The following is a 27,434-nucleotide window of genomic DNA, read 5'->3' as shown; positions in this document are numbered from 1 at the left end:
TAAATGATAGGTATTAAAGATTATGATAATATAAGTGAATGATTATTAATATATTAACACTGACAGATAAAAATCTTTGCTGAATATTTTTCTTTTTAATAACATCTTTCATACTATTGTTAGATATTATTATTTAACTTTGCAAGCTTGTATGTTTTTCTTCCCCAACTGAATTGTCATCTTCTTAAAGGCAGCGTAACTGTACATGAGACATACAAAAACAATATCTGTTAAACGAATGACTGTTCATATCCACTTCAACAGTGTAAGAAACAAATTTGATTTGTTAGAAAATGTGTCTATATTTGTTTTCTGTCTAAATAATTGTAATTTATCTATATGATAGGTTAAAGAAAAATCTGTAAATGCTTCAAAAATCTCACTTACATAGCGATTTTGAATCTTCTGCTTTCATCAAATATTTTAATTTTTTCCCCTCAGAGCTGTTAACATGTAGCAGCTTTCTTTTTGTCTGTCCCTTAGGGGAAATTATTATTTTGCAGAGAACTAATCCTAATCAGTAGCAGAGGAAGGAGGCGGAAAAGCAAAGGACATACCCCCAGTTTGTGGATTGGCTAATCATTCCTTTAGCAATCACAGGTTTCCATAATGATTTTAGTAGCAAACACTTGACCTAGATCCATATGAAATTTAAACCTTGGGGTTGCTTGACTGATAAGGAGAGTTAATGATTTATGATTGAAGTATTTTCAAGTAGCCATGGGTGAGAAGCATTCAGATGAACTTGAAGTTAGAATTTTAAAAATTTATTTGAACAACTATAGCTTTTGGTTCTCTCAGATAGAAAGAAAGGCAAAAGCCAACAGGAATACCTTCTTAATACAGTCCAACAAATATTCATGAAAGCTGCTATGAGCAAGGCTTTGAACAATGCCCTTGGTGCAATCAGAGATGACAGAGAGTAAGTCTAGTTGGGATAAGGTTTTAAGTAAACAGAAAAGCTGTAATTTGTGGTAAAAGTTAATCATATCATAAGATATCCCAGGTAAGTATCCATAAAACTTTTAAAAGGTGGGGCTTTTACTTCCATCTTGGAGTGGGGATGAGAGAGAGGGGAAGCATCAAGAAGGTGCTCGTGTGGGTGACACAATTTGAGTCATTTGAAGATGAGTATGATTTGTATCTGCAAAGATGCACAAAGGTCATTTTAGGCATAGTGAAATGTACATTTTCTTTCCTTGTCATGTATTTGTTTTGTGCAAAGTATATAATTTTTATTTATATTTATTTTATCCCTACCATGTCTCATAGGTTATCATATTTGCTAAGGCAAATGACAAAGATTAATTTCCTTCGAAAAATTGTTATTTTGTTTTTAGTAAAAATTCTCTAAATATATGGCTCATGTGCCCTACTTCTTTTAATGCTGTCATTGATTCACAGTAATTTCATTTCAGAAACTGGTGTTCTGATCACTCAGAACTCTCTTAGGAAAAAACACAAACTTTGGCTTGATTTTAAGATTCCACCCACTAAAGAAAGTTAGTGTCCTTGATATTTCAGAGAAAATTCATTAGAAATATATTTGGAAGTTCTTAAGCTTAAACATGTCTAGAATATCATTGCAATGAAGGTAACTCTCAATCATTCATATCCATGGAGAATAATAGCATTATAAATGATCAGAAAGAGAAGATTAAAAAAAAAAACCCACTTACATTTACTTTCACAAGCACAGTTTGATTTTTTTGGCATTAAATTTTAATTATAATTTGTAGGCCAAAATAAAGTTTTCATTCCTTGAACAATTCCTGCTGGAATGAACTTTAATGAAAATTCCCAACTGTATTAAATTGTATTCATAGGAATTACTAATGATTTTAAATGCTGTTTTCCTATGGCAATAATTCCATAAATGTACAAAGATGTGAGTGGCAGTATTATTTTCAGTACTGAAAAAACTGGAAACAACAAAATGGCAATCTGTGGACAGGTAAAAATATTGAAGATTTGAAGGTTGCAATACCATAAAGTGGTTAAAATCAATAAATTAGTTCTCTCTCTCTCTAGATGTGATTGAATTCAACAAATAATGTGGTCTGCACAAAAGAAAGCTATAGAATATATTCATTATGACTCCAACTATGAAAAAATCTGTACAAAATAATACTACCTGTCATTGATGTTTATATAGACAAAAAGTAAAATAAAAATGAGGATTGGAAGGATATGCTTAAAATCATCTTAGTGGCCACCTCTGAGGAGGGAGAAAGGAGAATAGAACTGGCAAGGAGAATTGACGAGACTTCAACTTTTATTAATATTAATAAAAATAAAGTAAAGCACACATCCCAAGATTGTCTGTAGGAGCAAAATCCTCTTTGAGAAGGAACACATTTCATCTTTTCTCTTCTATCTTTCAGGTTAGCTCACTGGCAGAAAGCACTATAAAGAAACCCAATTAATGGAAGTGTTGGACCAAATTAGGAGATAAGCCTTAAAATAGATTGACAAACAATTAGTACTTTCCTCAGTAGGAATGCCCAAATACTTACATGGAGAGCTGTTAGCTTATGGCTTGGATTTCCTCAGAGAAAAACATTTAAACCATTATAAATATGAGTTTTTATCAATGTACTTGCATAGAATATGTATTAACTATGTAAACAGAACATAACAGTTGTATGTAATAAAAAAATTACAATTTAAGCTTCATCAACTAAGTGATTCTTTCCCCTAATGATTTCTTTGTGGACAGGTGCCACCAGCCTTGGGGCAGCTGTGATTTATGACTAGATCCTTCCTTTCTGTATTTTGGCTTAGTGAAATCAAGTTTGCCTTATGATGTCATTATGTTTTATGATGTATTTGAGAACAATTATCCCCTCCTTCCCCCCAAAATGACTATTTTCTTGAGATACAGTGTGCTCCATTATCGTATGATAAAAAAGAATTACATCCCAGAGTTAGCATTTTTTTCTTTATAATGCAGCTCCATTTCCTTTATAGAAGTAATTAGGAAAACTTCTGATTCACAGAAAGTCAGAGCACAGTCATTGCTTCATAAATGTTCCTTTTTTTTGTAAAGTGAGAGTACCTGTGTAAATGTCAATATTAACATTGTATTAACACAACATTTGTATTACATTTTGTTTTCTTATTTTCATCTGTTTAATTCTTTCATCCTCCCTGTGATGCTTGGCATTAATTAATATATTGTTAACACCCTTGGTTTTTAGATGAGGGAACAGAGGCTCAGGCAGTCTATTGACTATTTCACTAAGGTCACACATGCAAGAGGTGTCAGAGGAAAAGACTCATCTGTGTGTGTGTGTGTGTGTGTGCGTGTGTGTGTGTGTTTGATCTACATTCTGAGCAACTCAAGGGCAAGATTTGTATATTAGTCACTTCCATATGCCCAGGGTCTTGCCAGGGCATGGGGCATGCCAGGCACTAAATAAATATGGCCTGATGTATAGAATGAAGTTATTAGAAATTATTCCATTTTCAACAATGGGAAATTCAGTGCTGTATAAAAACTGTGTTACAGATTTGAATAAGGCTTCTGGAGATTTGAATGAAGTTGGGAGAAATTTTATTTTTATTCAAAACATAACCTATACTTTAGATGATGTTTCCTATACCCAGGAAGTTCTTCTTTTAATACTTGCAAGCTCTGAACGCAATTGTAAAGTTGGTAAAATTTACCTTTGGATGTTTACTTTCTCAGTCCTGAAGGATTTCTTCATTTCTAGGCTCATTCCTCCTTAAGTTCTTTGAAAAAGAACTTAAGATATTATCAGTAATATATAACTCACTGTAACTTTAAGTCACCCTCAAGTATAAACAGTCTTCAGGGCTCTTCTCAGCTCAGCCTTGTTTATTATAAAAGGACATGCTTTGTCCCATCTTAAACTCCATTCCCACTAAGCAAGTGATGGGTAATATGTCTAGGGCAGGAATTCTGAATCCAGTTACCCATGCTAAAGTCAAATGTGATAAATAATTTGCAAGGTACTATCATGTCATAACTTATTGAATTCTAAGTGATATCAGACCCAACCTTACGCTTAACATTTGCAAACACAAGTAAAGTCATCTCCATCAAGCTTTCCTGAGAACTGACAATAATTCTATTTTTCTAGGAGCCTCAGTATCACATAGTCAAAGTGAGAAGTCACAAGTTGGATGAAACCCTGAGGATGAATCTAATCCATCTTCCTATGATCAAGCATGGCTACACACTGATTTTACCTGTGTGAAGACTCCCCTGTGACTGAATCAGTTTTATTTCTCAGTAATAGTAGCAATAATAACAATATAACTTACTATATCCGAGGTATTGAGATAAACACTTTATATGTTTTGAGTCACTGAATTATCACAGAACAGCTAAGGATGTCATCTTATTTATATAGAATTTCCCCACACTTCTGGGAGGCAGTGGAGAGCAGGGACTATATGCGTGTAGTATCTGGGGTACCCCACTAGTGCTTTGGATAGAGTAACTGCTCAGCATGTGTAGTTGAATGGAGTTCCCCTGGGTTATAAGTTTATTGTTCAAAATACTTTAAAAAGTCTAGCCACAATATTACGTTTACCACCAGGGTTAAAAATAAAGTTAAAAATGAAATGTAGTAAGCCTCCCTGTAATGCTCTGATTTCAGGCCCTTGGGAGGAAATATGTGATTAGGATGTCACTGCCAGGGGATCCTTGTGTGAGGGGAAGAAATAATTTTGCCATTCTCATTTCATTCCTGGCTCAGTCTGCCACTCACATACAAAATCTTTCTCCACATATTTCCTATCACTGAAGTCACAGCCTTTCCAGGCTCTACTTGCCATATAATGACAATGAGTCACAGATCCCAGTGAGGTGTCCTGTTTGGGATGGGTTCTCCATTTTTACTAAAGCAGCGTATTGTGCTTTCCTTGACAGACTGGTGGTACCAACATTCCCATTTTGGTGTCTTTCCTTTCCTACCATTAAGCAGGGCGCTCTTTTTCAGTTTCTAAAGGATGCAATTTAAATTCTAGACACTAGGTGGCGCAACAGAACTTTTATTAAATTTTCTCCTATTTCTGGTAATTTAGTGGTAGAGGCAAAATGTGACTTCCCTAGCATTTAATTTGATAAAACATATTTAAAAATCAACATAAAAATAATAAATCATCAGAAATGAGGGGAAATTGCCCAACCTCATAGAAATGAATCACTCCTTATTAGGTTAATACTTGAGCTTGGGCTGGAAAAACACGCAATCTGAAAGGAAGAGAATTATTTTTGTGAAAAAATTTTAAAAATGACTATTAATCTCTAAGCTCTTTAGAAACTCTGATCACCCCATGTAGAAGCAGCAGGTCTTACTAATTAACCATAGTTGAATGAAGCAAAGTTTTAGTGAAATTCTGTGACTTTAATTCTACCTGCTTTGTTTAAGAGGGAGAAAAAAACACATGAGATTCAAGGTCTTTTCTTAGTAGGAGAATAGCACAGTGTGTGTGAATTTAGATATCTGGTGTGAAACTAACTGGCATGCCAAGTCTAAGTCTGTGAAAACCACCAAAGTATGGCCTTGAGCTTACATTGTTTTTTGACTCTAGGGAAAATTCTCAGCGTCTTATCACTTATCCAGACAGGGCTGGTGGAGAACTGAAAGGTGGCTTCGCTGAGTGGTTAAGATTGTAGACTGTAGCATAAGAAAAATCAGTGCTCAAACCCAGTCCCATTGCTTCTAGCTCTTTGGCCTCAGTCAGGTAAGTAGTTTGTACTTTCCGGAAAATGGGCGTGGGGGGGTGGTCATAAACCTTTTCTCAGAGGCTTGCTGTGAGAATTAATTGACAGAAGGTAACAAAGAAGAAAACACAGTGTAGCACACAATGAGAGCTCAGTAAATAGTAGCTATTGGTTTTGAGAAGATACATGTATCAATTTTAAAATTTGGGGGACTTCCTTGGTGGTCCAGTGGTTAGGACTTGGCACTTTCACTGCCATCGCCCTGCGTTCAATCCCTGGTCAGGGAATTAAGATCCTAAAAGTCATAGAGTGCGGCCAAAAAAAAAAAAGAGAAAAAAAAAATTGGGCTTAGCAACAGCTTGGTTTCTTTGTCAATTATATTCCATACAGCTTGACAATGTTTGGGGGCTGTACTGGTTAACTTTATGTGTCAAATTGGCTAGGCCATGGTACTCAGATATTTGGTCAAATACAAGTCTAAATCTCATTGTGAAGGTATTTTTTAGTTAAGATTAACATTTAAATCAGTAGACTTTCAGTAAAGCAGGGTACGCTCCATTACGTGGGTCAGCCTCATAAATTCAGTTGAAGGCCTTAAGAGAAAAAAGTCTGAAGTTCCCTGAGGAAGAGGGAATTCTGCTTCTAGACTGTCTTTGGACTTGAGCTGCAACATTAACACTTCCCAGGTTCTCCAACATGCTGACCTGTCCTGAAGGTTTTAGACCTGTCAGTCCTTATGATTGCATGAGACATTCTTTAAAATAAATCTCTCTCTCTCTATATATATATACACACACGCATATCTCATTGATTCTGTTTCTCTGGAGTACCCTGACTAATACAGGGACCATGTGAGCATTGGGTATAGCAAGGTATATGGTGACAATACTGGGAATGAAGGATCATGGACAGTATGGACCTCCTTCATGTAACCTTGTCCATATTATAACTTGTGATACTCCAGCATTACTTACATTACTTTTGTTAAAGCATTAGGATACTCACTGTTCCACTAATATATAAACAAGTTTCACAAGGCTAAAAGGAAAGAAGTATAAGCACATTGTCTTTTTTGGAGTTTTAAAAATTGAATACAATGCACAATTAAAGTTACAGACATATATCTGGAAAAACTGAAGCAAGTTTATTTAGCATAGAATTATTATCTGGTGCTGCATTGCAAACAAATTCTACTATATCTATATCCCTTCACAAATTTACAAAATGGAGAAAAGTCCTTGTGAAATTTTTGACTGAAGGTCCAAGATATAAACTTAAAATATTCTTTAGGACATCTTAAACTAGGTATTTGTGAGTTAAATGATTTTCAAGTATCTTTAATTTATCCTAATCCTGAAGATTGGAAAGACACAAAGCATGCCTGCTAGCCTCCAATCTTGGTGTCAGATCTCTCTGTCTCTGTCTCTCTCTCTCTCTGTCTCTTTTTTCTGTCTCTTTCTCTCTCTCTTCCTGCCTGCCTGCCTTTTAAAGATATGGAAGATTCATTTTCAGGGAGAATTCAAGATATGGAGGCTCTCAGCAGTTGAGTCACCTTTCTTTATTACCCCTGGATATTCTGATCTCTTCAAAATTTCCCCATTTTTTGTCTTTATAAAACTGAAATCTGTGCTGTCAGTTTCCTCCTTTCCAGCTTCCTTGGCCTATAGGATTGGGCCCACACACTATAGCCTGGCTCCACTTGACCTTTCTAGACTCATCTTTTGTTGTCACCCCATGCTTTGGTCCTAATGAGTGATAATGAGGCTCCTGCCCAGGAGCCTCCCCCTTTTCACTCTGAAGCTTCCTGGGCATCCTCTGGGCACACACGCTCCAAAGGTTTCCTCCTTTGTGCCTCAGCCCCTTGAGGCCATAGGTGGCTCTCAGTGAATGGTGACTGAATCAGAAACAACACGAGTCAACTGGGTATAATTTATGAGGTAAGCATATAAGATCCCTAGTCAGCATATTTCCTCCCTAAGAAAATAACAGATTTGTACAAACCACTAAGACTGTCTTAGCAAGATTTAGAAAAGAAATAAATTTAGAAAGCTTCCATACCTGCTTATTTTCTACTTCATTTGGCTTTAGGTAAAAAAATAATTTTTTCATTTAACAGAAATATAAATGGAAATGGTTTCTTTCTGGAAGGAGCTACATCTTTAATGGAAACGTCAGGAAAGAATGAATCTATGTTTATGTACGTTAGCAACATGTGAAGGTTTAACATTTTTTTCTCAATCAGATGCTGCTGATTTTATGGATTTTCAAAAATATATGTAAAAACAAAGGAAAAAACTCTGAGGCTGAAAACTGATAACTTCCCAGATCAGAGATAATCCCATAAAAGTCACTGGTATATAATTTAAAGCTTTTGTTTTCTTTAAAATGTAGCTGGTTCTCACTTATTCTCATTTATTCTCAATTAAGCTAGTCCTTAAGTTGTAAAAAGTTTTATAGCATTTAAAAATACTGTTAATTTAGCCTTGTGGCTTTCATACCTTTTTTGACGATAACTTATAGTAACAAATACATTTACATTGTGCCCAGTACACACATAGATATGTATATGTGTATTAAAAAAATAAATAACTGAAACAAAAATTTTGTAATACAATGCTTACCCTTACTTATGTGTGAGGCACTCTGATATTTTCTTGTCTATTTTATATGCTGTTTGTGACCCATTTAATTGAATTCATGATCCCTAAATGAATTGCAAGCTGCAGCTTGAAAACCATTTATCTAGATGAACCTGTTAACCAAGGTAGAAATTCCTTTCCCAGTCTCCCTGGTGGAAGATCAGAAAACTGTTTGAATACATTCCGTGGTGCTTCTCCCTCACCAGAGCTTCCACTGTGGCACTCGCACTAGAAATTGGGAACCACTTTCCAATTAGGAAACTACGTTCCTATAATCTCCAGGAATTGACCCCAGGGCATCCTCCCTCCCATCCCCTCTCTTCCTTCCTAAGGCCGTTTAGGACACTGTACGGTAACCTAACATCGAGGGTGACTCTGCCTAACCATTTTACCATACAGCGTTTGCTTCTTCATCTTGCCCAAAATGGTATCGATTACGTATTTTCCAGGCATATCTTTCTGTCTGGGTTACATAACAGGGGATAAGATCTAGTCCCTAGCTTAAAATCCATCAGTATGTTGATTTGCCCAAATTTATGGCTCCAGCTTGGACGTCTCCCTTAAACTCAGATTTATTTATCAAACTGCCTACATGACATTCCATCTGAAGTCTAACTCTCACCTCAAACCAACACATCCAAAAACAGTCTATTTCTACCCTCCTCACCCTACACTTACTCTAAAATTTCCTATTTTGCAAATGGTATCTTTGTTCTTCCTGTTCCTCAGCTTAAATCCTGAAACATCCTTCATTTCTGTCTCTCTCTCCCTTCACAAAATCAAACAGCAAAAACTGTGGGCTCTTCCTTTGAATACATCCAATGTTCGGCCACTTTTTAACTCTGCTCCTACTATTCTGGGTCTGATCACCATCATCCCTATAGACGTCTATAGATGTTATCCCTCTTTGGCCTCCCTGACTTCCATATTTGCTTCCATGGTCTACTCTCCAGAGTAGGAAAAAAATCCCTTTCAAACAGATCTCAAGTAGATCATCTTCTGCTCAAGATCGTTAGTGGGTTTTGCATCTCAGAGTACAATCCAAATTTTATGCTACAGCCTCCAAAGCCCTCCATTAACTTGCCCCCTGACTCATCCTTCCTGTTTTTACTTTCCTCTGACTACTCTTGCTTTACATCACTTTGCCTTTGCTCCAGCCTCCCAGATCAGGGCTTCATCTTGTCCATCCTCCTGTAATATTCCCTCTCTGTCCATCCCTCCTTTCCCACTCCCAATATCTGCATGGCTCACTCCCTTGCATCCTGCAGTCCTCTGCCCAGATGCTCAACTGCACTTCATTAGAGCAGACCTTTCATGCCCAGTACCTCCCTCATCCTCTTTAATCTGTTTAATTTTGTTCATAGCATTATCACCTTCACACATATTATATATTTATTTTTCATTCCTGTCTTTTGGAATTTAAGCCCCATGTATTCAAGTATTTGTTTTTAGAAGTTGAATTCCTAGTGGCTAAAATGGTGCCTGGAACATAGTAGGAACTTAATAAATGTTCGTTGAATGAATTAATTAAATAGATGAATCAGTGAATGCCACACACAGAATAAGTGTTAGGTGAGAAAAACTTCCATATAGTATAATGCATTGAGAAGAGGGCAGAAAATTAAAAACATTCAAAACATTAAAATTTTCTTTGCTATACATTTTTTCTTTTAAAAAAACCCTCTAAATTTGAATTTGGCCATGTAAAAGATCTAAATCCTAAGCATTTGTATTGGAGACATGATTAGGCATGATTCTCTGACTGTCAGGCCAATCCAGAGCTAATCTGGGACCTGATTTGCCATGCATTGCCAAGGCGTATTCGTAAATGGGAGATGACATGTGTAGTAGCAAAGACATAGAGCTGTAGAATTTAATTATATTTAAATTAATGCAAGAAGACCTTGAAGAACTCTTCTTCTTTGACACCAGTTAGGAGAGAGAGGCTTCTAAAGAACAAGTCATCTGCTGAAGAGAGAGCCATAGTTTATTTGACTCTAATTTCACATAAATTCTCCAGATTATTTTGATGTTGTAAACATAAAGGCAAAAAAACAATAAATGCTGTATTCAGCAAGAGCTTTTTTTGTTTGTTTGTTTGTTTTTCAATAAGAATAATAGTTTATTTTATATCAGAAACAAAGTAGGACAGATGACAGGGAGACAATATAGTGTAAATGCTCAAAGAACAAATTATCAACCAAGAATGCAGCAAGAGCTTTGATTTTTACAGAGAAATTGATATGGTGCCTTCCTATGAATTGAAAAAACACTTGCCTTGAACAAGTCGACTTTGCTGATGATGCTGAAGTTCACATCAATGGTGAGGGCTAACTGCATTGTAGTTGGCAGTGTCTCAAGTAGGTTGGATTCATCTTCATAAAGATAAACACATCAATCCATAAAGGAGAATAATTAAGGAAAAAACATCAAAGTTCAAGGACAATTAAAAAAATAAAGGAAACAAAATGTCAACTCTTTTTATAAACAGCTGCATCACAGTCTATATTTTCATTGCTTCTACTGGACGTACATACTTCTCATAATAGCACTATTACTTTCATGAAAGAAAAGAAGTATTTTCAATATTGGTGACATAATAGTTCTGAATAATTCCAGAATTTTTTGTTTGCTGAAATTTTAAAGCTTAGCGATGATGGGACAAAGACTAGCGAACAAACTGGGATGGGAAAAGGATCTAGTTCCTGTCTTCTGATTCTGCAGACCAGCCCTAACATCCTAAGGATGGCAAAGAATAATGAATACCGTGTAGCTTACAGAGTTCTGTTATGATCTTATTGGACCCTCATGACAACCCTAAAGATAAGTATTCTTATTTCTACTTTCTGGAAAGAAGAAACAAAAGGGGAACTGAAACTCAGAGAGGCTGTAAGTGACTTACTCATCTGTGCATAAGTGGTGGGTGGCTGAGCTGGGAATGGAATCTAAAGAAGAAATCTGTTAAGTGAGTAAATTCAAATTATTGTTATTTACTTACTTATTAACTCAATGTAGTATGTGAATACATTAAAGATTTTTCTACATGTGAATTAAATGATGGGTCTTCAGACTGATAAAATGGTCCATGAATAAAACTGCCCATTTTTAGTCTACAGTATATTATGGGTTTCTGAGAGCTGATTACTTTTGATGTTTTCTTGCATCCATTTAGAAAAGAAAAAAATTTCTATACTATATCCTTATTTTGATTCCAACATTGATTCTAAATATGAAAATCTTTTCTATAAAAACACAGCTCCTTGTTTCCAAGGGCTGTTTGTCTCTAGTTCCTTCCTAAATGAAGGAGTTGGAGCAGTGTCCACAGGGAGAGAGGGAAAGAGCCTGTTACTGCCCCTCTTCCTCCTCTTCCTCTCTGCCTGAGATGCCTGCAGGAATAGCTGTGTGTGTTTAAGAAAAAAGTTTGTTGTTTTTGTCATTTAGATTCAGGAAGAGGTTCTAAACCTGTGGTTGGAACCTCTTAAGACTGGCAGAAAGGAGAAGATAAGGTCCTACCATCAACAACCAGTGATTCTTATCTGCTTCTAAGAAACTTCGTGTTTTTTTGTTTGTTTTGTTTTTTTTTTCTAAATTTTATTTTATTTATTTTTTTATACAGCAGGTTCTTATTAGTTATCCATTTTATACATATTAGTGTATATATGTCAATCCCAATCTCCCAATTCATCACACCACCACCACCAGCGCCCTGCTACTTTCCCCCCTTGGTGTCCATACGTTTGTTCTCTACAGCTGTGTCTCAGTTTCTGCCCTGCAAACTGGTTCATCTGTACCATTTTTCTAGGTTCCACATACATGCATTAATATACGATATTTGTTTTTCTCTTTATGACTTATTTCACTCTGTATGACAGTCTCTAGATCCATCCACGTCTCAACAAATGACTCAATTTCGTTCCTTTTTATGGCTGAGTAATATTCCATTGTATATACGTACCACAACTTCTTTATCCATTCGTCTGTCGATGGGCATTTAGGTTGCTTCCATGACCTGGCTATTGTAAATAGTGCTGCAATGAACATTGGGGTGCATTTGTCTTTTTGAATTACGGTTTTCTCTGGGTATATGCCCAGTAGTGGGATTGCTGGATCATATGGTAATTCTATTTTTAGTTTTTTAAGGAACCTCCATGTTGTTCTCCATAGTGGCTGTATCAATTTACATTCCCACCAACAGTGCAAGAGGGTTCCCTTTTCTCCACACCCTCTCCAGCATTTGTTGTTTGTAGATTTTCTGATGATGCCCATTCTAACTGGTGATACCTCATTGTAGTTTTGATTTTCATTTCTCTAATAATTAGTGATGTTAAGCAGCTTTTCATGTGCTTCTTGGCCATCTGTATGTCTTCTTTGGAGAAATGTCTATTTAGGTCTTCTGCCCATTTTTGGATTGGGTTGTTTGTTTCTTTAATATTGAGCTGCATGAGCTGTTTATATATTCTGGAGATTAATCCTTTGTTGATTCATTTGCAAATATTTTCTCTCATTCTGAGGGTTGTCTTTTTGTCTTGTTTGTAGTTTCCTTTGCTGTGCAGAAGCTTTTAAGTTTCATTAGGTCCCATTTGTTTATTTTTGTTTTTATTTCCATTACTCTAGGAGGTGGATCAAAAAAGATCTTGCTGTGATTTATGTCAAAAAGTGTTCTTCCTATGTTTTCCTCTAAGAGTTTTATAGTGTCCTGTCTTACATTTAGGTCTTTAATACATTTTGAGTTTATTTTTGTGTATGGTGTTAGGGAGTGTTCTAATTTCATTCTTTTACATGTAGCTGTCCAGTTTTCCCAGCACCACTTATTGAAGAGACTGTCTTTTCTCCATTGTATATCCTTGCTTCCTTTGTCATAGATTAGTTGACCATAGGTGCGTGGGTTTATCTCTGGGCTTTGTATCCTGTTCCATTGATCTATATTTCTGTTTTTGTGCCAGTACCATATTGTCATGATTACTGTAGCTTTGTAGTATAGTCTGAAGTCAGGGGGTCTGATTCCTCCAGCTCACTTTTTCTTTCTCAAAATTGCTTCGGCATTCGGAGTCTTTTGTGTTTCCATACAAATTGTGAAATTTTTTGTTCTAGTTCTGTAAAAAATGCCATTGGTAATTTGATAGGGATTGCATTGAATCTGTAGATTGCTTTGGATAGTATAGTCATTTTCACAATATTGATTCTTCCAATTTGGGATTCGCATTGTAATTTGCATTCTGAGGGCAGTAGCTTTATTGGCTTCTCAGTAGCACTAATTCCTATTTTTATATGGTGAGGAGCAAACTAAAAGTTGAATCTGATTATTGTCAGCTAGCACATTATCTTTACCTCACTTTACATCTTTAGTAAACATTATTTTTAACTCCAGTGTTATAGTCCTAATAGTAGACACCACGAATGATTAAGGGTCTCTTAGAGGAGACCTGTAGCAGGTTGAAAGTGGCTTGAAAGATTGCTGTTCTGAGCACTCACTGTGCTCTGGGAAGAGGATGATATCGCAGAGGGAGCAAGGGTTTAGAGGAGAACAGGTGCATGTCTCAGTTCCATTTAGGCCATTTGCCTAAGGCCTCTGTGTCCTTGGCCAATTTTTTCAGTTAGGAGCTTCCATTTCCTTGTCTCCTAAGGGGGGGTTGATGACACCAAATTTTCCCCATTTTTTTTTTTTTTTCGATGAAGATTATATGAGCTAATGTGCATAATATCTAGCATCTGGTGAGCACTGAATAAAATTTAGCCTTTGCTCTTGAAGGATTTGCATAACCCGTAAGTTATGTCTGAATATTTAAGGAAAAAAAGCCCGTGGTATTAAATTAATGCTTTAAAGATTATTTGGTTGTTTCCCAATCTTTTTCAAACCCAATTAGTTGCCACTGCTACCTTATAGGATTTTCATTATAGGACATGTTTTACAGGGTTTTAGTCAGTAATTTGCCATGCTTACCTAGCACTCTTCGAGACTCCCATGCATATTCATACCAAGTCCTGACCCGATTCTGCACAATCTTAGGAATGGAGTAAGTGTTCATGTAGGCAACGGTATGATCCATGCAGATGCGGAAGTTGTTCTGATTGGCTGTAGCTGCCCCAATTACATCTTGCATCTAAAACCACAAACATGGTCACTCCACACCCAGCAGAGGAATTAGCAGAGTTACTATAAGCCCAGTTGAATTAAGAGTTCTCACATGATACATTCTATTCTAATCCCTGACTACTTGATTTTTAACACACTGATATTGGGTCCTACTTTCAGCCATTTACCTGTAAGATATTGGGCAAATCATATCCTCTTTCTGACCCAATAAGGACAATAGAACCTGTTTTACCTACCATGTGAGGTTTTTGTGAGGATTCAGTCACATAATGCATGTGACTGCACCCAATCTTCTTTGCAAACTTGTATATTACTGCAAAGATGTTAGTTGATATTTAAAAAATTATATAGCTGTGCTTATGCAAGAAATGTGCAAAGAAAGTTGAGCAATTACCTGGCAGAACGGCTAGTCCATTTTGGTGAGTCTCGCTTAGAAAGCATCCTTCATAGATTTTGCAGTGTGGCTGGCTATATAGACTCAATTCATCACGAAATTGCAACCTCTATACTTCCCTTTGTGTTGTTTAGACAGATAAGATCAAATCTCATTATGCTTAAGGCATAGTATTCAGCAGAAGTTGAAATGTGCTGAAATTACTGAAGCATCATCTACTGCTGTGACAATACTTAAGGAACTGTCAGGTTTTACTCAGCCATGAAAACCCACTTTAGGTTAAAAGCTGATCTTTAAGGTCTCAGCACAGAAAAGATATATAGCTTGACTCTTCCTCTCACATAGAGGGAAGCAAGTGGTTGTAAATTTGCTTTGACTGTGGGTTTATAATACTGAGGAAAACCTGGGCCTCACTTTTGCTCATTCATTCTAGTAGCTTAGCCTTTTCTGCTTATGGAAAAACTACTCATTCTTTGAGATCTAGATCAAATGGCTCTTTTATTGTGATGCCTTCCTCAGTTTCCATTTCAGAGTTAATAGGTTCTTATACTTGTCGAAAGTGTCTGCCCGAGGAGCTATGCAGAGAGTCAAACTGGATACTTTTTTAGTTTCTAACCTACTCCTCCAGGGCTATTCTTCAACCACCTCAGTTCCTAGATCTCCTTTTTCCAAGCCATTTCTGACAGATGATGAACATTACCCAGTCACCTAAGGCCTTGAGAATAGGGATATCAGAGATTGGGTTGGGAGATCTAATAGAGTTTTAAATTGGGATCCAAGGACAATTCAAAGCATTATTGATCAGTGTTGGGGGCGGAGAATTTGTAGTGAGAGTAATCTGAATGTTTTATGTGCAATGCTGAATTTTGATGGTGCAGGTGAAGAAGACATATATTCTATGATGTGTGTTCCAGATTAGAGGAAGAAAATGTCAGTCTCTATTAGTTGTATGTGAGAATAGAATATTGCAGTTAAAATGAGATGATCACATCCAGGGTGTAGTTCTTGGGGTGGTTATATGCGGGAATTTTGAACAAGTGGAGGTTTTGTCCAGGGCTTTCTTACTTTCATTTCTAACTGTTCTCCTTCTCAGCATCTTTTATTCACTGTGAGAGTTAAGGCACAAATCTCTATCTCCTGCCTCAATCTTTCTTTTTGGCTCTAGTCCTACATTTTTAGCGGCTTGATATTTCTTCTTGTTCCTTGGATCCTCAAAGTCACTGTAAAGGCAGGTGCAGTGCGGTGTATAAAGCAGCCCTTTCAAACTTTCATGTGCATATGAATCACCTGAAGATCCTATTAAAATGCAAATTCTGACTCAGTAGGTAAGGGATGAGGCCTGAATTTTGAATTTCCCAGGTGATGCTTCTACTGTTAGTCCAAAGACCACTTTGAATGGAATTTTAACTGGAGCTGGACATAGTTTTTAATCTTGTAAAAATTTCCTTGGACATAGTAAGTGCTAAATACATGTTAGATTTTACTATTTTTATCAATATGATATGGCCTTATCATATGACCATGAATTATATGTATGAATTAGGGTTGCCTCTTAATCTCTTTAAACTGGGGTTGACTGAACTTCAAAACTGAGAAAACATTGAAGGGGATCTGGCTACCTCACATATATTTTATAAAAATTTATTAAATAATATTATTTTTGCCATTTATATTCAAATTAATTGTATTTCTCTATAAACAAGCTTCCTATTTTCTTTTTAATATTTATTTATTTATTCATTCATTTGGTTGCACCGGGTCTTAGTTGCGGCAGGCAGGCTCCTTAGTTGTGGCCTGCATGTGGGGGGAATCGAAACCAGGCCCCCTGCATTGGGAGCATGGAGTCTTATCCACTGCACCACCAGGGAAGTCCCCACCAGCTTCCTATTTTCAATCACTGTTAATGTAATATCCCCAGGCATTAAGATTATAATTTGTGCTTATAGCTTTTAACTGCTTGGTGTTCATTTTCCAAACCTAAATGTTTTCTAAATAGAGTTTCCTTTACAGTCTCTCTCTCTCTACTCCATTACCATGTTCAGGCTGAAGTTGCCATATCCCTGAGCACCTGTATTAACCATGTTTTTTATTTTCTGTATTTTGATTCTTTGATTTCTGGGACTATCCCTCCCAGAGTTAGCTGATTCCTAAAGATAGCAAACTACTGAGAGTGTGCCTTTCATATGCAAAATAGCCAAACCTGAGCCCATACTCCCAACAACCTTCTTTATTGAGCTCTCATATTCTAGGCTACTATCCACCCGCCCCAATTACTCCAGGGCCAGGTACCAGGCAACTAGAGACAGTCCCTACACCCCCAGAGCCTGCTGAAATTATCCGAACTGGCCAATCTTAAACCGCTTTACCCTGCTTGATCAGTTCCTTTCCTTGTGCCTCCTTATGTAGCCCTATTGGCAAGGTGTGACCCCCTCTTCTTGGATCTGTTTGTATAACAGATCATCTTTTCAATGTAAATGGTCTCCTGATCTGTTGGCCTCACCATCCATAAATGATAATAAAACCTACATTTTAAAACTGTATGACCCTTCCAATTTATATTATATTTGATTAATCTTCCTTAAATCTCTTATTTGTTAAAAATCCTTCCCTGGCTGATTTCCCACTGCCCTTAGGATAAAGTTCAACATCTTTAATTTAACATTCAGAGCCCTTAAAATATCTTGTCCTTACATACATCTCTAACCTTATTTATAGGTGTCCTTCACTCCCGTCGTTCTGGTACTTTTTCTATTTTCTCAAACATATCTTGTGCTTTATCATTATCTTTCACACACTCTTTCTGATTGATTGAACTATCTGTCTATAACTACTGAATCCTATCTGGTTTTTAAAATACATTCTCCTCTATGAAACCTCCTGGGAAGCTCCCCTTTTCTGACCTAATACAGAGCTTTCAAACTCTCTTCTGGAACTTACCAAGGATAGCAGCCCCTTGACATTCATGGATGTAGGATTTGAGTTCTATTTGTGATCAACTTCAAATGTTATAATGAATAGTTTTCATTGCTAAATTTTGTTAAAGCATGAGTTTTATTCATACCACTGTCAGTGTGGTGAGTGGGAACCAATCATTTATCTAGTGGTAATAATCATTTTGTGATTTCGTCTAACTATTTACCCCGTACACAAATCTCAACATGGCTTTTGCTCTCAGACATATAATATGTAAGGTGCCTTACAAGGAAGTATAACTTCTAAAGATGCTATGCTGCGAGCTTTTTATTTCTTGTGAATCTGGGAATTTACAAAGGTGTTGGGCTCTATCCCTTGCAAATGGCAAATACCTTGCAATAGAGTTATTTGGGTATTTGTTTTACTTTCTTACTAGACTGTGATCCCTTGAGAATAAGGCAAGGAGATACCATAATAAACATTTATGAACCAATGATTTTTTAATTAAATTAATTTAGACGGCATTTGGTAGCCTCTGGTTTAAATGACTTTTTAAGTTGATTTTAAGCCAGGGATTTTATGACAATATTTGAAGTTTAAGTAAAAAAAGAGAGCTTCTAAAGTTTTCAGGAAACACCAAGTAAGAAGTTAACTTAGAAACGTGACTCTCTGAGAGTCTAACCCAACACTCATTGTGTACAAGTCTTCTGAAAAATTTGATGGTTTAAAAATTGAAAGGCAATGTTGATCCATTTACATCCCCATTCAATTCATCAAAATAGATGGAAATTAGTAAAAAAACACCAGATAGATTTTGATTTTTTCTCTGTAGAGTTTATAAAGACTTGTTAAACTTTCAAAAATGACAGCATTGTGTATCCAGGGATTCACATCTCAGTTTACCTGACCAATTAAGCTGGAGAACACAAAAACTCCAGAAAAAAAATTCAACAGTTGAAAGACAATTTCAAATGAAGTTTGTGGTTCTGGAAGGCCCCCAATGGTAATTAAAGTTCGAACTGCCCAATAATAACATCTCAGATACCTGTGAAAAGAGAAGATATACATTTTGCTCTTTACTATAACAGTAAAATGCCACTATGCTTGGAATTATAGATTACTACAAGATTTTAACGCATTTCCTGCTAATCAAGATTTTCTTTCTGTAGGCAGCATTAGCAAATACCATGTATACTAATGTAAACTTCCTTTTTAATGTAAACTTCTTGATAAACATCGTGAAATGACTAAACAAACCCAAGGGGGGTATTTACTAGTTGTTCCACTTATTTCTCGCTGCAAAGCAAATCATCCTAAAGTTTAGTGGTATAAAACAACAACTATTTTACTAGGCTTATCATACTGTGGGTCAGGTATTTTGTAAGAAGCCCCCCAGAGATGGCTCATCCATGCTCTATGATGAGTGGACCCTCAGGTGACTTGAATAGTTAGAGACAACTGGGAGGACCTGATTGAGGCCAAAGTTCGGAGGACTTGGTTCTAACTGTTGACTGGGTTCCTCTGTTCTCCATGTTGTATCTGTTTGGAATGCCCAGGGTATCTTCTCTCACAGTCTGATCTTGGGCTGGAATGGTTGGAACAGCTGGGGGTGGCTGGATATTTTCATTCGGTCTCTCCATATGACTAGCTTGGGCCTCCTTACAGCATGGAAGTCTTAGGGTAGATGTACTTTTTGTCTGGTGGCTGGTTTCCCCCAGAGTGATAGCAGCCCAGGCAGTAGCTATAAGGCTTCTTATAACTCAGAAGCCCTGCAATGTCTTAATCTCTTGCCATGTATATTTGCCAAGCAAGTCACTAAGACCAGCCCAGATTCAAGGGAAGGGATATTTGAATATACCTCTCAATAAGAGGAGCAGTAAAGAATGTGAGGCTACCTTTAAACTACCCCACTAGTGATTAGTGTGGAATATCGTAGACATCAAGTGTATTTATGGAGATGGGAGAGCCCTTTATAGTTTAGAACCAGTTATTTTTTACTGATGGGAAGTAGAGCAAGTAGGTACATACTTCTCTATTTTCTACTCATATCTTATTATGTTATTGAATATATAAACCATGGCAGAGACGGAGGAGAACTTAGTTATATCTTAAAAGGAGAATTACTCTTGGTTGTAATAGGTAATTTATCTAGAAATTTAGTATTGAAGAAAACCAATTATGCTCAGAAATATACTTGGTAAAGATTCTGTACCTAACTCGTGCAGTTGCAAATGGAGAGACAGATCATAATAGCCCAGGTGGGAAGAACATCAGGAACCAGGGCAACAGAAAAGAATATGATAAAGATTAGGACAGAACATATAAGATTCACTTAGCTATATTTGGTCAAGGGTTTCATGTATCCAGAGTGAGGTGGGAATAGAAGTTAGTATTACAACCCCATTGTATATATATATATATTGTAATTTTGGTACACAATTAGGTATACTACTGGGTATATTCCATACAGCTCTGTTAACATGGTCTGGATCAGACATTTCCACTGAATCCTTGAAGAAAAATGTCCCATATATAGAGAACATCTTCAGATGTTGTTACAGAGAGACATTTGGATTTAGTGGGTTCCAGCTAGCTATTCTAGTTTCCAGAGTAAACACAGAAAAGCAACACTTTTTACAGAATCCTGCCCTAGTCAGGCTTTTATTTCTTGTCTGCGTGTGAGACATAAACATTTGCAATTTAAGTAATGGTACATTTGTCTTTGAACAAGGATGGTCTTTTTCTTGCGAAAATAGATTACAATTTTCAGATCTTCAAATACTAAGAAGTTGAGGTTTACAAAGAAAGAATCAAACTGCAGTTAAAGTCAGTATTCAAATAAAAACAGATCTAGAAAGAAATCACTTGTTTTGATATTTAATATCTTTTTGAAGGACACGAGTTTTTTCTCTGTTTGTTTTACCTGGTAGATATAGGAACAGACAAAGAATTAACTCTTTGGTAAGGTTTGAAACCTCTGTGTCAAGAGAATAAAAATATTACTACTCTGCAATATTTTTTCTAGCAGGCTTCCTTGGACTTACAAATATTATAGTGAACTTGATGTCAAAGAGAACCACCTTGAAGAAGTATGGAATTAACTTTATGGATTGCATTTTAACTTTTCAATTCCAATTTATAATTTCCTGTTACCTGATTTAGTGTTATCACAGGTCCTGGACCTGTGGGTCTCTTTGAATTAAGGAAATTTATTGACCCCAGTACAGCCCAAGAGTGAGACAGGGACCAGATTCTCTCCCTACATGGCAACTCTATTTCAAGTGTTGGGATTACTGTCCCCTGCAAAGTCCCTCCAGTGTTAAGAGGAACAAACACATGAATTACTTTCTCTCATTTTCTTATTTATGGATGTTAGAAAATAACAATTAAATGTAAAACTTAGGCATTGATTTTCCAAATCTGAAGGGTTAGCCTCAAACTATTTTTTCATACTGAAACAGTCTGCTATGTTAATTGGAAGTTTTCTGCCCGGATGCTTTGAGGTTTATTTTGGGATTCTTTTCTCAGTCATGTCTTACAGCCAGACATGCACAACCAAAGGTAAGATTTGTAATTTAATTAGATGGCATCTTATCGATTTTCTAGGATTAGCTTAATTAGTCAAGTGTATCCACCTCTAATATTTACACCCTGGGCAGATAGATCTTTTCAAGCAGATTCTATCTGGCCGATTTAATACCTGAGCTATCTTACAGGCTCTATATATACAGCCCCAAGTTAAAGCACTAAGGCAGAACTTGACATAAAACCATAAAAAAAATTTAGTGTGAAAATAGAAATTCTTCCTCTGTGAAACAAATGCAGCATTAAACTTTTCCCCCAACATTCTGCTTTGAAATATTTCAAACAAACAGAAAAACTGAAAGAATTTCACAGTGAGCACCCGTATATCCACGACCTAGATTCTATTATGAACATTTTACTCTACCTTCTTTGTCAAGTATTCCTCCATTTTCCATCCATCAATCCATCTTATTTTTTGGATGCATTTCAAAGTAATTTGCAGACAGTAGACACTTCCTCCTAAATACAGTACTTCAGAGTATATATATATATAAAACTCAGAATATACTTCAGAAAATATATATATATAAGTTAGAATATACTTCAGAAAAATATATATATATACTAGAGTTAAGTATTGGTAAAGAGTTATTTTAAAATCTTGAACATACATTGAAAGCACAAATCTTAAGTATACTATCTGATACTATTTGATGAATTTTGACAAACCCATACACCTCTGTAACCCAGAAACCCATCAAGACAGAGAACATTTCCATCACTCCAAAAAGCTCTCTTTTCCCAGTCAATCCCTGCCCGCACAGGCAACTACTGTTCTAATTTTTTTCTGTCTCAGATGAGTTTTGCCTGCTTTAGAATTTCACACAATGAAATTACACAGTATATACACTGTTGTGTAAGATGTCTTTCACTCAGAATAATGTTTTTGAGATTTAGCTGTGTTTTTGTGTGTATCAGTACTTTATTCCTTTTTATTGCTAAGCACTACCCCTTGCATGACTATGGCAGAGTATGTTTATCCATCTTCCTGCGATGAACACCTAGGCTGTTTCAAGTTTTTGGTTCTTGTGAATAGACATTCTATGAATATACTTATATAATTTTTTTTAGACATATATTTTCAGTTCTCTTCGGTAAATATTTAGGCGTGCAATTTTTGTTTTTAAGGTAGGTGTTATATTCAGTTGTAAAAGAAACTGTCAGATTTTATCCCTCCAACAATGTATGAGTTCCAGTTCCTCCATAGTCTTACCCCAAGACTTGGTACTGTCAGTCTTTCTAATTTTAGCCATTGTGGTGGATGTGTAGTGGGACATGCAACTTTTAAAAGTACCCAATTTGATACTTTATGAATGGACTTTTAAACTACCCCAATCCATCTTAGTTATAGGTTTCTGTAAATTTATCACTGAAGGCACCAAATATGGAGGAGAACGGTCTCATTAGAAGATAAACTCCTCAAAGACAGGTATTACACAATAGGAGCTTAATATATTTGTTAAATGACCTGAAAGAATAAGTGAAAGGTTATGCATACTTAGACTTAAGAACATAGGAAGGCTGTATCTGTGAGCACATCTATGCAATCCCCTTCCAGACATGCTGCCAGCTGCCTTTCATCTCCCTTCTGGTCTACTGAATTCTGCTGTTCTGGAGAGGTTTTGTTACATTTGTCTTAGTGTCTAGTGTAAAGACCGTTCTTTTTTTTTTTTGTCAGTGTCTGAACTGAAGTACCTAGGGGACCCTGAGTTAATACCTTCATCTACCCTGGTCTCATCTTCCTCCTGTGTAAAATGAAGGGAGTAAGTTATCTTAAACTTCCCTAGCACTAAGATATGGACATTCTGACTCTTTCTCCATCCCATCTAAAGTCATGATTCCCATGACAAACTTGCTTGCTATTTTTACTCTTTCTTTTGACAGTCTATGTGTTAGGGATTGAGGCTAGGTATTTGCTAAGAGGTTTGTGCACGCTGGGAAATTTATGTCAGAAAATAAATAAATTGGGGTATATATGGATTAAGGGACATTGGGAACATTTCTGGGTACCAAATAACCTTAACTACTTATGTTTTCCTTTTGAGCTAAGTAAGCCCTTTCCTACTTTGTCAAATTTCACAGTCAAATGAAAGATGCCATCTACTTAGTATAAATGAAAATGACTTCTTGTCTTCTGTTGAAATGAACAGACATTATTATTCTGATGAGGATTAATAAAATAGTAATAAATGACTCATTTTAAATGCTCACAATGCTCCACTTATGCCCCACAGTTGCTGCATAATTCTAACTAGGAGAAAGTTTACAAGTCCAGTGATTTCATAAGCAACCTTCAATTTATAGGTCATCAGAAACCATCACGAGGGTTAACTAAAAAAATGCTTTAAGCTTACGTGGTCAAAGGGTAATATGGAATAATAGAAGGGGCAGGTGATGCTTAAAAACTGTGGGAAAATGTAAGTATGTTAATAACTGCCATTTGCAAATTATCTTAAAATACATATAAATGCTGCTTTTAAAGACATTTTATTTGTAAGGATGTGTCCCTGACAGCTGGTAACAGGATTATTGGAGCTTTGGTTTTGGGTGAGAACCCTCCTGTCTAAAGGAGCAGAGAATGGGCTGTATCATACCAGTGCTGTGAAATGTATTGAGACTTGCTTTTTGGCCTAGAAAATGACCACTTTTTGTAATCTTTCCATGAGTAATTAAGAAGAATGAGTGGTTTCTTTTTCCAAGGAGGAAATGCAGATGGCCTATAGATACATGAAAAGATGCTCAACATTGCTAATCACCAGGGAAATGTAAATCAAAACCACAATGAGATATCACCTCACGCCTGTCAGAATGGCTATCATCAAAAAGAACACAAATAACAAATGTTGGCGAGGATGTGGAGAAAAGGGAACCCTTGTACACTGTTGATGGTAAAGTAAATTGGTACAGCCATTGTGGAAAACAGTACGGAGGTTTCTCAAAAAGTTAAAAATAGCACTACCATATGACTCAGCAGTTCCACTCCTGGGCATATATCAAAAACAAAAATAAAAACATTAATTCAAAAAGATACATGCACCCCAATGTTCATAGTAATGTTGTTTACAATTGCCAAGCTATGAAAGCAGCCTAAGTGTCCATTAACAGACGAATGGAAACAGAAGATGTGATACACACACACACACACACACACACACACTGGAATACTACTCAGCCATGATAAAGAATGAAATCTTGCCATTTGCAACAACATGGATGGACTTGGAGGGCATTATGCTAAGTGAAATAAGTCAGACAGAGAAAGACAAATACTGTATGATATGTGGAATCTAAAAAATACAACAAACTAGTGAATACAACAAAAAAGAAGCAGACTCACAGATATAGAGAACAAACTAGTAGTTACCAGTGGGGAGAGGGGAGGAGGGAGGGGCGTTATAGGGATAGGGAATTGAGAGGTACAAACTATTATGTGTAAAACAAGCTACAAGGATATATTGTACAACACGGGGAATATAGCCAATATTTTACAATAACTATAAATGGAGGATAACCTTTAAAAATTGTGACTCATTATATTGTACAGCTGTAACATATAATATTGTACAGCAACAATAACTCAACAAAAAAATTTTAAAAATTAATGAGTGGTTTCTAATTCTTGGGTACAAAGTTCCATTTGTATTTGTTAAATCAAGTTTTTTAATGGGTTCTCAAATCTTTTATATCTTTACTGATTGTCTTTGGTTGCTTGATCAGTCAATAGTTGTGTGTTGATGTCTCACACTTTGATGGTGTATTTGCAAATTTCTCTTCCTTCTAATAATTTTTGCTTTATGAATTTCTTTGATTCATCATAAGTACTTTGCATTAGGTGCATGTGCATTTAGAACTGGTAAATATTGATAGTGAATTGAAACTTTTACCATTATATGATAACCTTATTTTTCCCTAAAATAATTTTTGTTTTAAAGTCTATTTTGACTAATATTATTTGACAGTCTCTTTTAGGTGGTGAATTTAATTCATATTAACTTATTCTGCTTACTGATATAGTTTAAGTTGTTTCTACAATCTTATCTTCTTTTTATTCTACTGATTCAGAAGTTATCTTCTCTATTTCTGTTCCTTAGTGATTATCTTACCACTCTACTCCAGCTTCAGTACACACATTTGTTTCTTAGACTTTGGAGATTGCTTTTACTTTCTAGAGAGTTTAGCAATCATTGAAAACTGTTGTAATTATAATTTATATAGAAATGTATCTTATAACAAGTAACTACAATAACTAATACAACAAAAATTTCAAGTGGTTTATCTTCTTGTATTTCAGTGAGAGGGCTTTGAATATCTGGCCTGCACTATAGCTGGAATTAGACGTCTAAAGTATTAGAACAGTGTAGCTTCAGTTTCTTATGGGTTGAAGCTGAGGTTTCTCTCTTCTTGTTTTTTTTTTTTTAAAGAAATTCACGTTCTTTTATTTATTTATTTATTTATTTATTTATTTATTTATTTATTTATTTATGACTGTGTTGAGTCCTCGCCTCTGTGCGAGGGCTCTCTCCAGTTGCGGCAAGTGGGAACCACTCTTCATCGCGGTGTGCGGGCCTCTCACCATCGCGGCCTCTCTTGCTGCGGAGCACAGGCTCCAGACGCGCAGGCTCAGCAATTGTGGCTCACGGGCCCAGTCGCTCCGCGGCATGTGGGATCCTCCCAGACCAGGGCTCGAACCCGCGTCCCCTGCATTGGCAGGCAGATTCTCAACCACTGCGCCACCAGGGAAGCCCTCTCTTCTTGTTATAATACAGATTTTGTCATTCCTTCCTTTTTTCTTTACTCTCTCTCATACACTCACTATATGTTAGGTATTTAAAGAAGGCAAGTAGGAAGAGAAAGTAAAGAAACTTCCTTCTTGCCTTCTTTAAATACCTAACATATACTGAGTGTATGTTATATACTTAACAATGTTCTAGGCACTGGGAACAAGATATATTCTCTAGAAATGCTGCAGAAAGGCATCCAAGTATGAAAAGAGAAATAGCTCCACTTTTTCTGGATGGCAACTGTATATTATTTTGCTAATTTGATAAAAACACTTATCAGACTTATGGGTCTAATGATGTTGAATTACATACTTCTAGGCAATATTTAATATAGTTGGTATCTTAGTTTTCTTTGTAGCTACTTATATTAAACTAAATACGTATTTAATTCACATTCTAAAGGGAATTACTTATAGATTTGGTTATACACTTTCTTCTTGTTGTGTGTGTGTGTGTATTTCCTTGAGCAGTGGGCCTTCTGACTTTAAAATTCTAAAATTAGTTCTGGTTAAAAGTTCAAAAAATGTTATAATCCCTCATTCAGATCCTGCTCACTCTAGCTAGGGTGTAATTTTGTGAGCTATTTTTACTCTTTTTGCTCTATCCTATAATTGTTTTTCTCCCCAAGGCTGCTGTGAGTTGCCCTTCAAAGTCATGCTGGGACCTGTTATTTTCCAGTAAGGACATTGCTTTATAATAGGCTCAATGTCATTTCACTGGAGCAGAAAGTTAGTGGAATCTACCTTATGCCAGGCCTTTTTATCTACCAAAAGGAAATTTCACTATTAAATAACTAAGTTGCCGTTATTGAGCCCTGATTCTACTGTACTAAAATTTTCAGACAATCTCTTATTCTCAGGGTACTTGCATATCTAATTGTCAAGTTTGGTATATGATCCTTGTTACTCTGTAAGTGTTTAATTGAGTTAGTGGTTATAGCTGACTCATAAACCCATAAAACTCTTCAGTGGTAAACTAATTAGCCACTGCATCTGCCCTCTAAATAATTAACATTGTTCATTACTAACAATCAGCATAGGAGTTATTAAAAGTTACCTTACCACTCAGCTGTCTAAATCAGAGGCTTTCAAACATTTTTGTTCATGATCCTGAGTAAGAAATGCATTTTACAGGTTAATCCAGGACACACACACACACACACACACACACACCCACGCACCCTACTAGGTATGACAGACTTGGATATTTTCTATTCTGTCCTCCTCTATTCTATCCTCTTTCACTTAAAAACATACTGACCTACTAATAAAGAGTTTTTATTGCCCATTAATGGATTGTGATTTACAGTTTCAAAAAACACTAGCTTAAG

The 27,434-nt window shown here is 36.2% G+C and overlaps 1 protein-coding gene across 1 annotated transcript in view; it reads right to left on the bottom strand.

Moving 5' to 3' along the window:
- Positions 1-27,434, bottom strand: part of CNGB3 (cyclic nucleotide gated channel subunit beta 3) — a 159,844-nt gene that overhangs the window by 38,226 nt on the left and 94,184 nt on the right. Inside the window, 3 exon segments of the mRNA XM_036830505.1 lie at positions 10,615-10,712; positions 14,279-14,438; positions 18,642-18,783. Of these exon segments, the coding sequence (XP_036686400.1) occupies positions 10,615-10,712; positions 14,279-14,438; positions 18,642-18,783 (400 nt within the window).

This window comes from Balaenoptera musculus, chromosome 17 (genome assembly GCF_009873245.2).
Source record: "Balaenoptera musculus isolate JJ_BM4_2016_0621 chromosome 17, mBalMus1.pri.v3, whole genome shotgun sequence".
NCBI lineage: Eukaryota > Metazoa > Chordata > Mammalia > Artiodactyla > Balaenopteridae > Balaenoptera > Balaenoptera musculus.
The sequence above is the reverse complement of the archived record's forward strand: the minus strand, read 5'-3'. Positions and strand labels throughout refer to the sequence as shown.